This window comes from Bombus vancouverensis, chromosome 2 (assembly GCF_051014615.1).
Source record: "Bombus vancouverensis nearcticus chromosome 2, iyBomVanc1_principal, whole genome shotgun sequence".
Lineage (NCBI taxonomy): Eukaryota > Metazoa > Arthropoda > Insecta > Hymenoptera > Apidae > Bombus > Bombus vancouverensis.
Genome location: NC_134912.1, coordinates 18,735,214 through 18,748,378, shown reverse-complemented (window position 1 = coordinate 18,748,378; position 13,165 = coordinate 18,735,214). Strand labels below are relative to the sequence as shown.

Here is a 13,165-nt window from a genome sequence, read left to right as displayed (position 1 = left end):
ATATTTCTTATATACAATTTTAGCAGCTGTAGGCTGTAAGTACATCCGATTGATCACTATCAGAGTTTATTGCCTTATTTCAATATCGTATTTGGCACGTCTTTCTCATCTCATGTATATTTGAATTTTATTTCATTTACGTAAACAGTGTTGCAAAGAATAAAGGAATATAACACAATAACAAAAGGATCTCTATTATTTTCCTTTTAGTAACTGTGATTTCAAATAAGAATTTCTTTTCTCTTTCGTCATGATCACGAATCGCTTCTACCATTTAAGTGATTGCAAATTGTAGATGACAGAAAACTTCAAAAAAAAAAAAAAAAAATAAGTCAAACGAATGTTGTATCCTCTGTAAAATCTTCTAAATTTGTAGAAGAAAATTTCTGAAAAGATCATTGATTTGAATTGGTGATGCAATAAACAATTGTTCAGAGTTTCATCAAAATGTACAATTCATAATGAAATTAATCCTAAGGTTGAATTCAAACTGCTATCGAAAAGCAAACGAAACGTACAAGCGAATAAATAAAGCTAGGAGAATTTTCGCAGCTTCCAATGACGTCTGGAGTCAGCGAACACGAGTGAAACAGCGAGAAAATTGTGTCACGTTTTTCTCTGCGGACTTTCCGCGATTTCCAGGAGGACGCGACCTGTCATAGTTGTGCAGTTTTTCGAAGCCAAGCTGCAGATGCTTCTTCGTGGCATGTTGGATGGAAAAAAGAGACTCGAGGCGATGTCTACGAGTCCGTTTAAATATAGCCGCGAGGTCTTCGTCCATGTTCCCTCTGGAGTATCCACAGGCATGTTCTCTCTTCAAGTGTACACGTACGAGAAGAGAGAAACAGTGAAACAAGGACGGACAGAAACAACGAGCAAACGGAAGGAAGGAGAAACGATATTTTCTAGAATACTACAGACTATAGTGCGCTGCCTTAAACAATACAGTGAACGGATTTGAAATGATACTTCCTGGTAGAAGCACGCTTTCTCGATTGGAGAAATGCATTAAATCAAACAACAAATGCTCCTCCCTTAAGTTATCTGAAGACTGAACTGGTATTTTTCGAACATAAGGTGGCAGGTTTGATGTATCTTTCCCTTTTCTTTTCTTTTTTTTTTTTTTTTTCAACGTAAAAATAACTTCTCTGGAGTGATGGTTTCGAGTATTTTTGATGAATGTGAAGCTTGCTACTCTTGTGTTTCTTCTTAGGTGTGGTACTTATAAAAAAGTGTACCTTGGAACTCGAATTTGTAGATTCAACGTTCGAAACTAATACATGTAATTTGATGCAATTTAAAATGCTTTTTACTTTAAGATGCAAATTAAAAGTTACGAGCTATCGATAAAAATTTATTTTTCACGAAACATTATGTTATTTCCTATATGCAACGTAAAATATGAGGCAAAAGACTTCTCTCAAACTTGAGAAAATTTTACGATAATACGGAAAACATGATTGAATAAAATACGAATCGAAGGATGCGCAATAACCATCATTTAACAATTCTGTATCCTGTTTCTTCCACTCGCATGAACATCGTGTACTTCCACCCTACTGTGAAAACCAGAGACAATGAACATGGCTGCTAACTCGGCGAGGCGGACGAGCCAAAATATTTTCCACGCGACCATGCTAGCTAAGCATATTGTTCCGCGTAAATTCCATGGTAGGGTGAAATGTATGCGATCGGATCGGAGCTGCACCACGGCTATCGGAAACACCTGTATCCGATAGCAACATCGAGGCATCAAATGTGGATGCGACTCGACTCGTTAGTCGATTATGCATCGTCGACGTTCAACATGAACACAAAGCACTGGCCAAATACTGGCCAGCCTCTCGGCGAACATAATTTATTGTCCCGGTATGGCGCAATGAAAAGCCCGGGCATTATCACTATGCCGCTTTTATCACAAGCATCTAGTATTAACGTGCAATTTGTCAGAAGCTGTGTAACACGGTGAACGTGCTAGCGTTTAGAATATTAAGGAATGGCGCTCCAATTGGGATAATGGTACCTCGATTTGTTTATTGAGATTTATCGATCGAAGAGCCGCGTGCGATGTTCTTTTCGAGAAACGGAGAAGAAAATTTGACGTTTATTGACGGATAATATCGTTGATATAGCTATTGTTTTTAATTATTCCTTTATGATGTACTATATCATAAAAATATTTGAACGTTTATCACACAGCATTTTCATGGACATATTTTATTCGTTGTTCGAAACATTTTGAAATTTCACTAGCATCGGCTAATAAAGCACGGCTATCACGATTGACAAATTGTTATTAAGACCTAAACTATGTACGTAGTAGGAAACTGTTGCAACAACAGCCCAAATACGTATATGAATTAAACAACCCGATATTAGCTCGTAACGTAAAGACAGGATTAACCAGGAGTACCAGAATTGCATTTAAAATACATCAGGCTCGTATCCTAGGTAACCCTCTAGACATTTCAGCCGAAACCATGGGGTGCGAATGAATCCGACGAACATCGAAGCGATCAGGGAAGCGTGTATTTTTCCATTTAACGCCGACTGCAATTGGATGCACAGCGGTTGCTCGCGAGCCACGGATGCATATGCATTTCCAGTTGACGTTCCTCCGGAGGGGCTGTGCACGGAGCGTCGAGAGGGTAAGAGGAGAACGCTCAATTAAATCGTCCCGCGGCAACGTTTTGCCGTGGCAACAACTCGTCTTGAAATATTCAGAAGAGCCTTTAAATCTTTTTCTCTATCTTCAGCCCGAGCCACTTCTCCCCTTGCCTTCGTCTCCCCTTCGTTTCCCCTGTTCATATTCTTGCGTCTCGAAGCGTCTCTTATCCACCGTGACGTTGGATTTTCCTTCTGACGTTTAATCGCGTTCAAGCTGTTTCAAGCGCGTGTCTATCTTTTAAAAGAAGAGAGAAAGTTATTAACGAGCGATATTAACCTATGATTTTCCACCCAGCGACGACACCGATTTTCCAACTTTCGTTTCTCGCTTTCCCTTTAATTTAATCGCCGGTTTCATCCGTCCACAACGATGTTCGAATAAGCTTGGAAATAAACGGTGCGTTCCAGTTGCACTATTTTTAAGCGACGCCGTTGGCTTCGACGCGATATTACGAGGGTTTTGCGTTTTAACGCGACACGATTTGTTGTTTCATCCTTGTAATGCCCGGCCTTTCTCACCGTCACCCTTTCCCCCGCAGATTCGCGAGATTTATCGTCGCCTCGGGGACAGCGATGAAGATCGCCCTCCTCGAACACACCCTTCTTTCTTTTATCGCTGTTTCTTACCTTCTGCTCTTTCCACGAACAACAAGCTTGTAATATTTTCAATATGTTGTCTAAGCTCGTTTGGAAACTCGCCTTTCAACGTACATAGTTTGATAACGTTAAATGTCATAAATATGAAGATAATAATGCGAATAATTATCGTTATTTACAAATAATTATATCGAGTAGCGTCTCCTATCCCAGTGAGTTACGTGTAAACTTATCTTCTTATTATCTGTCTAGATTTTGTTATTCATTTAATAAATTGAAAAGCCAGTGACTGTAATTCTATACGGAGAAGAGGATTTAAAATGTTTTACATATCCAACATTGCGTAACAACTGCGTATTAAATTTTATTTATCTCGAAATCAGGTAATAAATTATTAAATCAAATTCATTCGAACCAATTGCAGCTAATAATTGGCACAAAAAATACTAAAATGTTCTGAAAATATTCAGAAAGCGCGATAACAAAGTTGTATCGATATGATTTACAAAATATGATACACGACATATGCACGTAACGAGATATCGATAAAAACGTATCATATTGTACCGTGAAACGTAATATCACAAAAATTGGACAATTAAAAATGAGAAATTATACATTCGATATTTACGACTATTACTTAGAAACTTTCTATCTCTTTTCTCTGCAAGGTAGCGATTAATTCCACCTGCGAATTACAAATCGCAACAAATACACAAGATGATTCAATATCACCGTAAATACGTAAATATTATTAATTACGTATGAGGGATCGTAATTAATTCCGAGTCGAGTGTTTACGATGTTGACGAATCGCAAGAAATGAAATGTCTCAATTTGCCCGAAGTTCACGCCGCGTGTAAATGTCGCGGGGCAATCTTAAAGACCAACTTGTTCGATTTCGCGTCTAGGAAGTGGAACGCAAACACGTTGTACCCCAGCTAAATTTATCATGCGTCCCATCGTCGACGTACCTCGCATCGTTTACTTACGCCGTTTTAGAGATGCCCGCCGATCGACGAAATTGTCGTTATTACGTAAAATAATTCCATTGAAGTCAACCACTGGCAGAGGTTGCAAACGCTCGTGATATCGATTCTCCTTCTTGAAACGGTTATATAATCGAAATAATGTCATAACTCTTATGAATAAAAAAGATTTTGCCTGATATCGATTCCGGTTATATTCTGCAGCCCGTTATTATATCGGTTTTGAAGTGGTTTTATATCGATCCTATAGTATTTTTGTATCGGTTCGAAGTGGTTTCTAAATCAATTCTGCAGAGAAATTCATTCGCCTTTTTAAAGTCGTAGCTCTTTTATCAGCGCAGGTAGGAAAAATGTTATAAGAAAACATTGTCGGTGTAAAAAATCGCGTATTAACACAAGCATATACGTGCAGGTTTTACAAGTGCGGCGATGTATTCAACTGTTACATTATTAGTTTAAATGGAAATATACAGGGTGGTTGGTAACTGGTGGTACAAGCGAAAAGGGGGTGATTCTACGGGAAAAAAGAAGTCGAAAAATAGAATAAAAATTTTTTTTTTTTAATTTTTCCATCGAGAAAACGATCTACAGTGAGATCCGTTATAAGGAGACGTGATAAAGTGCACGCGTACCGAGCGAAAATTCAAAGTCGATTTTCTCGAAAACAAAACCTCGAACGAAAAATTTTTATTCTATATTTTCGACTTCTTTTTTCGCGTAGAATCACCCCCTTTCCGCTTGTACCGCCAGTTACCAACCACCCTGTATAATCTTTTCGGATAGAATCCTTTCATCGATCTGCGTAAATAGTATCGGACCAAAGTGGTCAGAAAATGGTTAAGTTCACGAGATATTTGAAACAAATATTTGTTAACTACTTTACGATCACCTTACTCAAATATTCAATTCGTGTATCTGTGAAAATAATTTAGTTGAAAAGTTTCTAATTTATTTTATCGAGAGAAAGAGACGAAAAGGGGAAAGCTATATACCGATCCAATAAATTTCGATATCGCGAGTTCATCTACGATCCAGTAGCAAAGCCAGTACATCGCGCACATTAAGATTCACCCGTCCGCAGAAATCCTCTTCGACCGACTCTCACTCTGGAAAGTTCGAAAAGGAGAAGATATCGTACACCCTTGGCTCATCCCCTGATGCAGCCGTGTTTAAAGAACTCCAATAGACGAGAGCAAAACTGTTCGTTCCCTCGAGAGCTTTCTTAAAGCTGTCGGCCGAAACGACCAGGGATATTCTTTATCGGGCTTCGCAACGAAAATCTCACAGGAACGGTCGATAGGTTGGTACCTATCAGCTCTTTTTGAAACTTCACACTCAATATACAGGATATTTTCACTGGTAGAGTAAATCGCGCGACATAAGCAATTGACTGGATTATTTTTTTGATTCTCTGCTTCCCTTCGGAGTGTTCGTTATGATAGATACGTATAATGGATAAATTATTATCAGATACAAATGTTATATTCAAAAATGTACACCAAGTACTAAATATACGTTATAATACATTTGTTTCTTTTAGGGAATTGCAATCGTTTAGTCAATAATCTTTTTCTAGATTTTCCTTCTTCGATATTTACTCTTTCACGTTTCACGTTGTATACGGGTAACATTCTTTCAACTTTTATAGGCTACTAATTAAACAAATGATATGAAATGATAAATTAAAAAAAGTGATTCAAGTTGTTGAGAATTGTGGATTTTAATCGCAGAAATAAAAGTAAAGGAACACTACGATTACACTTAGAATTTATATTAAAATAGTTTTAGATTTATTTAATAAACGATTTGCAGAATCTTCGTCGATACACATTTGCACGCGTCTCACCACTCTCTTTGTCTCACCATCTTCCATATCACACTGCTAACGGAACAGTTGCATTCATCCGTTTTTCGAGACGCCGTGCACACACGTACTTCCATACACTCATACTCACATACGCGTGTCACTACTGCATGGCTAATCTAGTTAGCACACAAAATTATACATATCTCAATACAAATACATCAATTATACATACTAAACGGATTATACGAAATTATAAGTTAAGAAGACATATCTATTCGTTTTCTTTCTACTCGATCAAGTAAAAAAAGAAAATTAATTACATTAACACCCATCGGGAAGCTTAAACACGCTAATTGCTTGAATGAAACACTGCGTATGCGTGTCGCGTATGGTGTGCGTATTCATATAGGTATAGGCAGATGAAAGGTTGGCATGAGTAGACCGCCGGCAGGCATACGTCGTCTGGGAAAGGCCCGGCTAATTTTGCTGGCCACGGCACAGGCGACCTGATGCCGACGTATGAACGCGTTTCCGTGAGGTGCACACCCGGAATTCGTGCCCTGTGGCTGCCGAGCCCGAGCTTCTTCGGTAAATGTTTACCTCTGCGCCGCTGCCAGCCGATCTATGTATTATTATCGGACCCTTGCAAGTTGGCTTACGACGTCCAACACCGTCTGACCATCGACCGTACTCTATCTACTGCGCGGTTTACACACTGTATCTACGTACGAAGATCCGCGCTCGGACATTTACGATGGGACTGCTGATTTTTAAGGCGATCTTCGCTTCGAGTAATATTTCGAGATAATTGGCAAATTAATGGAAACGTGTGTTTGGAAAAGGGGATTGGCTTACCTGTTTTATGGTATAGTAAATGGAATATTTCATCGTTTTAGTTAAGCATCTTTCCAAACGTATACAAACACAGAGACTGTTGTGAGTTGCTGAAATATACCACCGAGGAAGTATAGTGTCCTATATTGTACTTTAAATATAACTAGAAAAAGGAAACGTAACTTGGAACAAAGTTATTTCTTTTCGCTAGAACATCGACTATGCAAATGAGAAAAGAAATAGCCTGCCGATCAATTTTTACAGCTTCCTGGAAATAGTAATCATACGAGAAATCATAAAACAAACCCAGCAACTTCTCGTTGAGAACTCGAGAGCAAATAATCAAAAATTCAAAACTCGATATAAGATCCGAACTGTATGTACATACGTGCGCGTATCTGTATGCTGTTGATATTCTCAAGAAAATCATTCAGCGATATCCGTAAATTTATTGAGGAGTATGTCCAAATATTTTTGCCATGCAATAATGAAACGCGATTTTAATGATCTTATGAGGGAGGTCAGTGTGCTCGATCCCTGAAGCACGAATATGTGTAACACGTGCAAGCGATCACTGTCGAAAGAAATCGGGAAAACGACGGAGGGGCAAAGTCGCGTCAGCGGCGTGACTGGCGAACGGCGGTCTTAAATTCTAGGTATTTTGTAAACAGCGACGCGGCCTGCGTGAAACAGAGGATCGCGTGCGACCACGGCCTTCGGACGATAACGTTAATGGACTTCATTTACATCGCATAATTATAGCGGGCGGTCGAGTCGCGTATAGATTACGCGTGAGGTGCAACGACCACAAAGAATCAAATACATCCAAAATAATTGTTCGTCGCTTACTTTGCTTAAAATTTGGGAATTTCTAAACGATTGGTCAATTAAATTTTTCATACATTATTTTATTAACTGAGGGTCACAATGGTGTAGGCTGCCTGTCATTTTTCATAAAACCTAGTATCTTAGGTTTATCGTTATAAGAAATTTAGTATAACATTCGGGTTATGAAAACGTATGACGTAACTGATCGTGAAACTAAAATGACGATGATCTATGAATCGAAATACGCGATTAAATGCAGGCTCTCAAAATCTTCTCGATTTAGTATACGAGGCACATAGAATATACGAGTAATACGATATGTTCGTTGTTTTATATTCGGTTTATTATGGATTACTGTTAGTTTGGATCAGTTTTGCATTAGGTTTATTGCTACTTCGTTTATTACTTTATATTAAGATTTAACGTCTTCGAGTTTTGTGATATAGTTTGACGAAGTAATAAAGTTGTATGATATATTGAAACATTGGATGGGAGCAAAATAGAGGGTATTTGTACATAGTAGATCATCTTGATCGAGATCAATTATTGTTGATCATTGTATGACATGGTTGAACTATCGTCTCAAAATATCAAGGAACATATCAAGCACAGGTCGTCGAAACAATTGTAATATATTGTAATAAATGTTGGACAAATACTGCGTTATTAATTCTAGGCAAAAGTATAATTTTATATAAATTATACCGAAGATAAAGAGGGAAATAAGCATAAATTCGTATATTTTTGTCAGACAATGAAACTTGTGAAACATCGACAAAGAGGAAATCATTCTGATCGTGAGAATGATAGAACGTTATAACTAAATTGAATTTCATTCGGTGTTTATTCGAAAGGAAGCAATAAATTACTGTGTTTACGATTTATTTTTCAAACAGTGTTTTTAACTGTAAATTAATTTTTTACGTAAATTAACTTGTATTATATAAACTAAAAGAATACATTTAATTAAAAGCATGAAGTTCTGTAATAAATTCAATTCTCTTTTTCTAGCTCTTCTTTTTCCTCCAGCTGCATTCTTTTTATAGAAAATAATGAAATATTTCCTTGGTTATGATAAAACCTATTTCATTCTCCCTTCTCAGCGCAGTAAATTGCCAAGCTAATCAACCAGTTCGACAACAAACCAGACAAACGACACTGTCTACAAACGAATCACGAATAGCTCGCCTCAGACACGAGCACAGTCATCAACGGGTTAATAATATCTGCACCATGCACAATAAATACTAAACATCATCTCGTCTCTTTATGCAGGTCACCATACGACACGGTCACGCCAATCTTCAATAGTTAAATTCTCAACAAAATCGAGCGATAATATTAGGCTTTCGAATAGTTTAAAATTATTATATCTGACGAACCGGCTAGATTCTCAATTACTTTTTCAAGATAACACGAATCATCGTCAGCAAACGCTGTTTATTGTTCTAGATACGAGATAACGCGCAACTAGTGTCACTTTGCGTCGTTGCACGCGAATGCAATTATGACGATGCATCGCGTTGACTAAAAAATATATAAGCATATAAAAATATTTGGTTTCAAGTTAGATTTTTCAAGTTACATTTTAGCCAACAATTATATTTTAATTCGCGTTATACACGTCACTAAGTACCTGAAGAGACTGCAGTTGCATTTCAACAAAATATTGGATCATTCTTCGAGAATGGCTTGATTCGTTGGAAAGTGATATATACAGAGAATTTATAAAAAAAAAAAAATAGTACCGATCTTTCACATCTTTTCACATTTTCTTTCAGCATCGATGTATCGTTAAAAACGTCACATTTTATACCGCTTTGAAACCGTGGAATGCGTATAAACCATATAAACGAGACGTTAAAAATTTCGCTAGAAAAAGAAGCAAAGGGAAAGAAAAACAGAAACAGCCTTTTGCTCGGAAGAACGCGACAACGAAATGGAGGAAACTCGTCGTTTTCTACTTGCCCGGTTCCCAAAACGCTCGACAACATTAGGGAGAACGCGTTTCAGCGTGGTACAGCCGAGCGGCGTTACTCTGCTTCTTTTTCAGCGTCGCGTTTGCGAAAATTCATCTCGTGCGATGACACCGCGGAACACCAATTATAACTTCGCGTCGTTTTGCGACCGGCGTCGATTTAATGAAGACACCGCGTCGCGTAAACAACGTTTCACCCGGCCGAAACGAACTTCCCAATTAACCGCCGGTAAAATTACGTTTCCCGAACCTACCGCGCCCAAAAACGTTGATCAAACCCACGGTTTTCGGCCTGTACGAGTACGCACGTGCATCGAAATTATCACATAAACGAACTACGATATCCGGTAAACGACTTCGCTGAAACCCTAGTCTCAACACTTACGTAGCTCCTGTAGGACGCCATGATTCGAGCAGCCTCCCCTCCTCGATCGAGCGAAAGCGGAAGGTTTCCAAGGGTGAGATCTCCTGATCGCTCGAGGCGGATTCACCGATCACCATCGACCACCGACACCATCGACGACACCAAAACAACCAGCACCACCACCACCACCAACACCAAGCACCAGCACCACCACCCGCAGCGTGCACCACGTTCGCTTCACCGTGACACGCGGTTCGAGCCGAAAAGACAAGAGAAGAAGGAAGCTGCGGAGCTAAGAAGAGGAAGAAACCGGTGAATCGAATGATCGAGGTGGAGAAAGATGCGAGAACACAGACAGATAAAGCGAGAGAGAAAGAGACGGAGGCACAAGAGACAGATAGAGCGAGATACAGGAAACTAGAGAAGGATTAAACGAAAGAGGGATAAGAAGAGACGAGTGAGGCCAAACGTGGAGAACCGATCGAACGACGAACGGTTCGACGAAGCGTCGTCCCCGACGGCACGTTCTCATAAGAGAAGAGGAGGAGAACGGAGGCGCTTCGTTTCGGACGAAGCTCGGACCCTGAAGAAGAGCCGGCGACCCGCGAGGCACGCCGTGTTCCCTCTCTTTCTCCGACTTCTCTTCCCGAGCCTTCGTTACACGCTCCTCTTTCGACCGTGCTTTTCCATCTTCCTCTGATTAACGCGTACTGACGTCCCGCGCCTCGCCCTACCCTCCGTATATACGTATCGGCTTCTCTCGTTCATTCGCTTCGTTCAGTCGAGCCCTATTTTAAGAATAGCTTCGCGTCCTCTCGCTGTTCGGCCGCGTCGGCTCCTTGATGCTTCCGTACCCGCCCAAAGAGACGGTCTCAGCTTCGATCTTGCGAGGAAACTCGAATGTTTAGAAATTTTGGGAAAGTGGCGTTTACCGACCTCGATGATAACTCGATGGTGAACGACAGATTCTACGGTGTTTTCTTTAGGTTAGATTCTTTATATTGCGAATGCTAAGTGCGTGTTGTTGAATAGCAACGATACGTTGTTTCCCGATGAACGTATGCAGGTTTTCTCTCCGAACAGTAATTGGTATAATATCTATGCGCACAATGTAGATATGTCTGTCGATGGCGATTAATTAATAATGCAATTAATGATTAAGATTACATAATTTAGCTTTAGATTTTTAGCTTTAATTTATTAAGACGTATAGATTTTACTTATTATTTCTTGATACATACAACTGCAATCACGTTGAGGACTGGTAACTTTTATGAATCTCTCCAAATCTGCTTTGGCAGTATATGTGTAACATTTTAATTATCTTCACATTTAATTTATTTTAATTATTTAGAGAATTCAATTATTTTACTAATAAGAAAACAAGTGCGGTATGTAGTAAATACAAAATAAAAACCACCCTCGAACTTATGAAAGAAACATTCCATGAGACATCTTCTCGAGCGAGTATAATCGATCTTGTACGTGGAATAGTTGCATCAACGCAATTTTAAAATGAACGAACAAGGCTGGACCGCGGTAAATCAGTAGCATGCGAACGATCTTTGTCGGTGATATGCTATCTGACGTCGAATCGGACGAAAGAGGCTATTATCGAGTTAACTCAAACGATCCACCGACTGCCAAGTCAAATATGGAGTTTACCTTCTAGTTTTCAATACAATTCCTCCTTTTCCTTCGACTCGAACGTTCCTGTACCTCTAAAAGTATCGAGGAAATCATGCTCCGAGAGAATGTTTCGAGAAAGGATGATAGTAGGTAAGGGGTTTATTCCGCGGAAGAATATCTTACGAAGGTAGACGAAGCTATTCTTTGACGAAAGGAGGAGAATTATTCTACGAAAGAATATTTTTAAGGGAATCGTTCCTTGTAAGCACTTTGTATAGGCCGAGTTGTTGCTCGAGAGGATTTCGAAGAGAAGGGAATTATTCTTCCGAAGTATCGGAGATACTCAAAAGCGATTACACTTTTAATAAGAATTCGAGGTGAAGGAACCGGTTGCATCGCTGGACGTATATCGAAGAACAAGCTGTGTATTAGCTTTTAACAATGGTACAATATTGTATCATTTGATAATAACACGTAAATGGATTGAAATGTAACGTTCTATCTTGGTAGTAGGAGTTTATATATTTAAGAAAATCGTTCTTATTTCTTCTATCAATTTAAATTTTCCTCGATTGAATAAAAATTTACGTTTAAGTATACTCTTCTATCCAAGTATTCTAAAGCTGAAAATTAGGAAGAAATCGAATTCCATCTACCTAATTTCACTCGCTACCCAAAGACAATCAACCAGCGACACAAAGACTTCTACAGCCTCTGCCAATCATCGTTCGCCAAAGCGTGAACCGCGAAGTTTCCTCGTCGACGGCGTTCTCGTGCGATAACGAAAGCGGCGCCAACCACGTACAAGCGCGGCTACAGTAGCGTGCCCGTGCAAGCGTATAATATTCCACGAGGAGTTGAGATGGAGAGGGGTCGGACGCGGCGGTTCCGGAATTCTCCGAAGGATTCCGCGGAGGAATCCGGCGGACGGTGGAGACAAACTGCTGGCAAAACGGCCGTCTTTGTCCAGGAAACGAGGACAGCGCCGGCACGGTTAACGTTTCTCTGGCGACTGGATTCTACAGACCTTGTCTCTTTGTACAACAGATCCGCGGAACTGCTCCTCGAAATGGAAACTTCTGCCCAGAGGAATCGGTTGAAGTATCCTTGAAACCATGAAGCCACGGATTGGCTAGATAAAGCGGACGAACGGGAAAAAGACGAAATAAAGACAGTGAAATGGCAGTTCGTGCGACAACCGGCAGCAAGTCGAGCGAATCAAAGCGCCGACGATTGTTTTACTCGGAGACGAAGGACGTTTCCTTTTCGTCGAGTACGAACCAGTCAGACTGCAGCTTTCGCTGGATTTCGAAAGCTAATTACAGTTCGAGTTCGAGGGTTACTCGAAACCGAACCGGTGACCCGAGGTGGAAATCCAACCGCGCCACTCGACGGAAAGGGAAGGATCTCGTGCATCGAGATCATTATTAGCCGGTGCATAATGCGAGTTGATTAAAGTCTGAAGGAGCAAC

The 13,165-nt window shown here is 39.8% G+C and overlaps 1 protein-coding gene across 3 annotated transcripts in view; it reads right to left on the bottom strand.

Moving 5' to 3' along the window:
- The window catches only part of LOC117166611 (uncharacterized), a 38,522-nt gene extending 27,868 nt beyond the window's left edge, over window positions 1-10,654 (bottom strand). For all 3 annotated transcript variants that reach the window (XM_033350712.2, XM_033350718.2, XM_076627880.1), the window contains exon 1: window positions 10,086-10,654. In XM_033350712.2, coding sequence (XP_033206603.1) covers window positions 10,086-10,106 — 21 coding nt within the window. In that variant the 5' untranslated portion in view covers window positions 10,107-10,654. The remainder of the gene's footprint in view (window positions 1-10,085) is intronic.
- Between the last annotated feature and the right edge of the window lie 2,511 nt (window positions 10,655-13,165).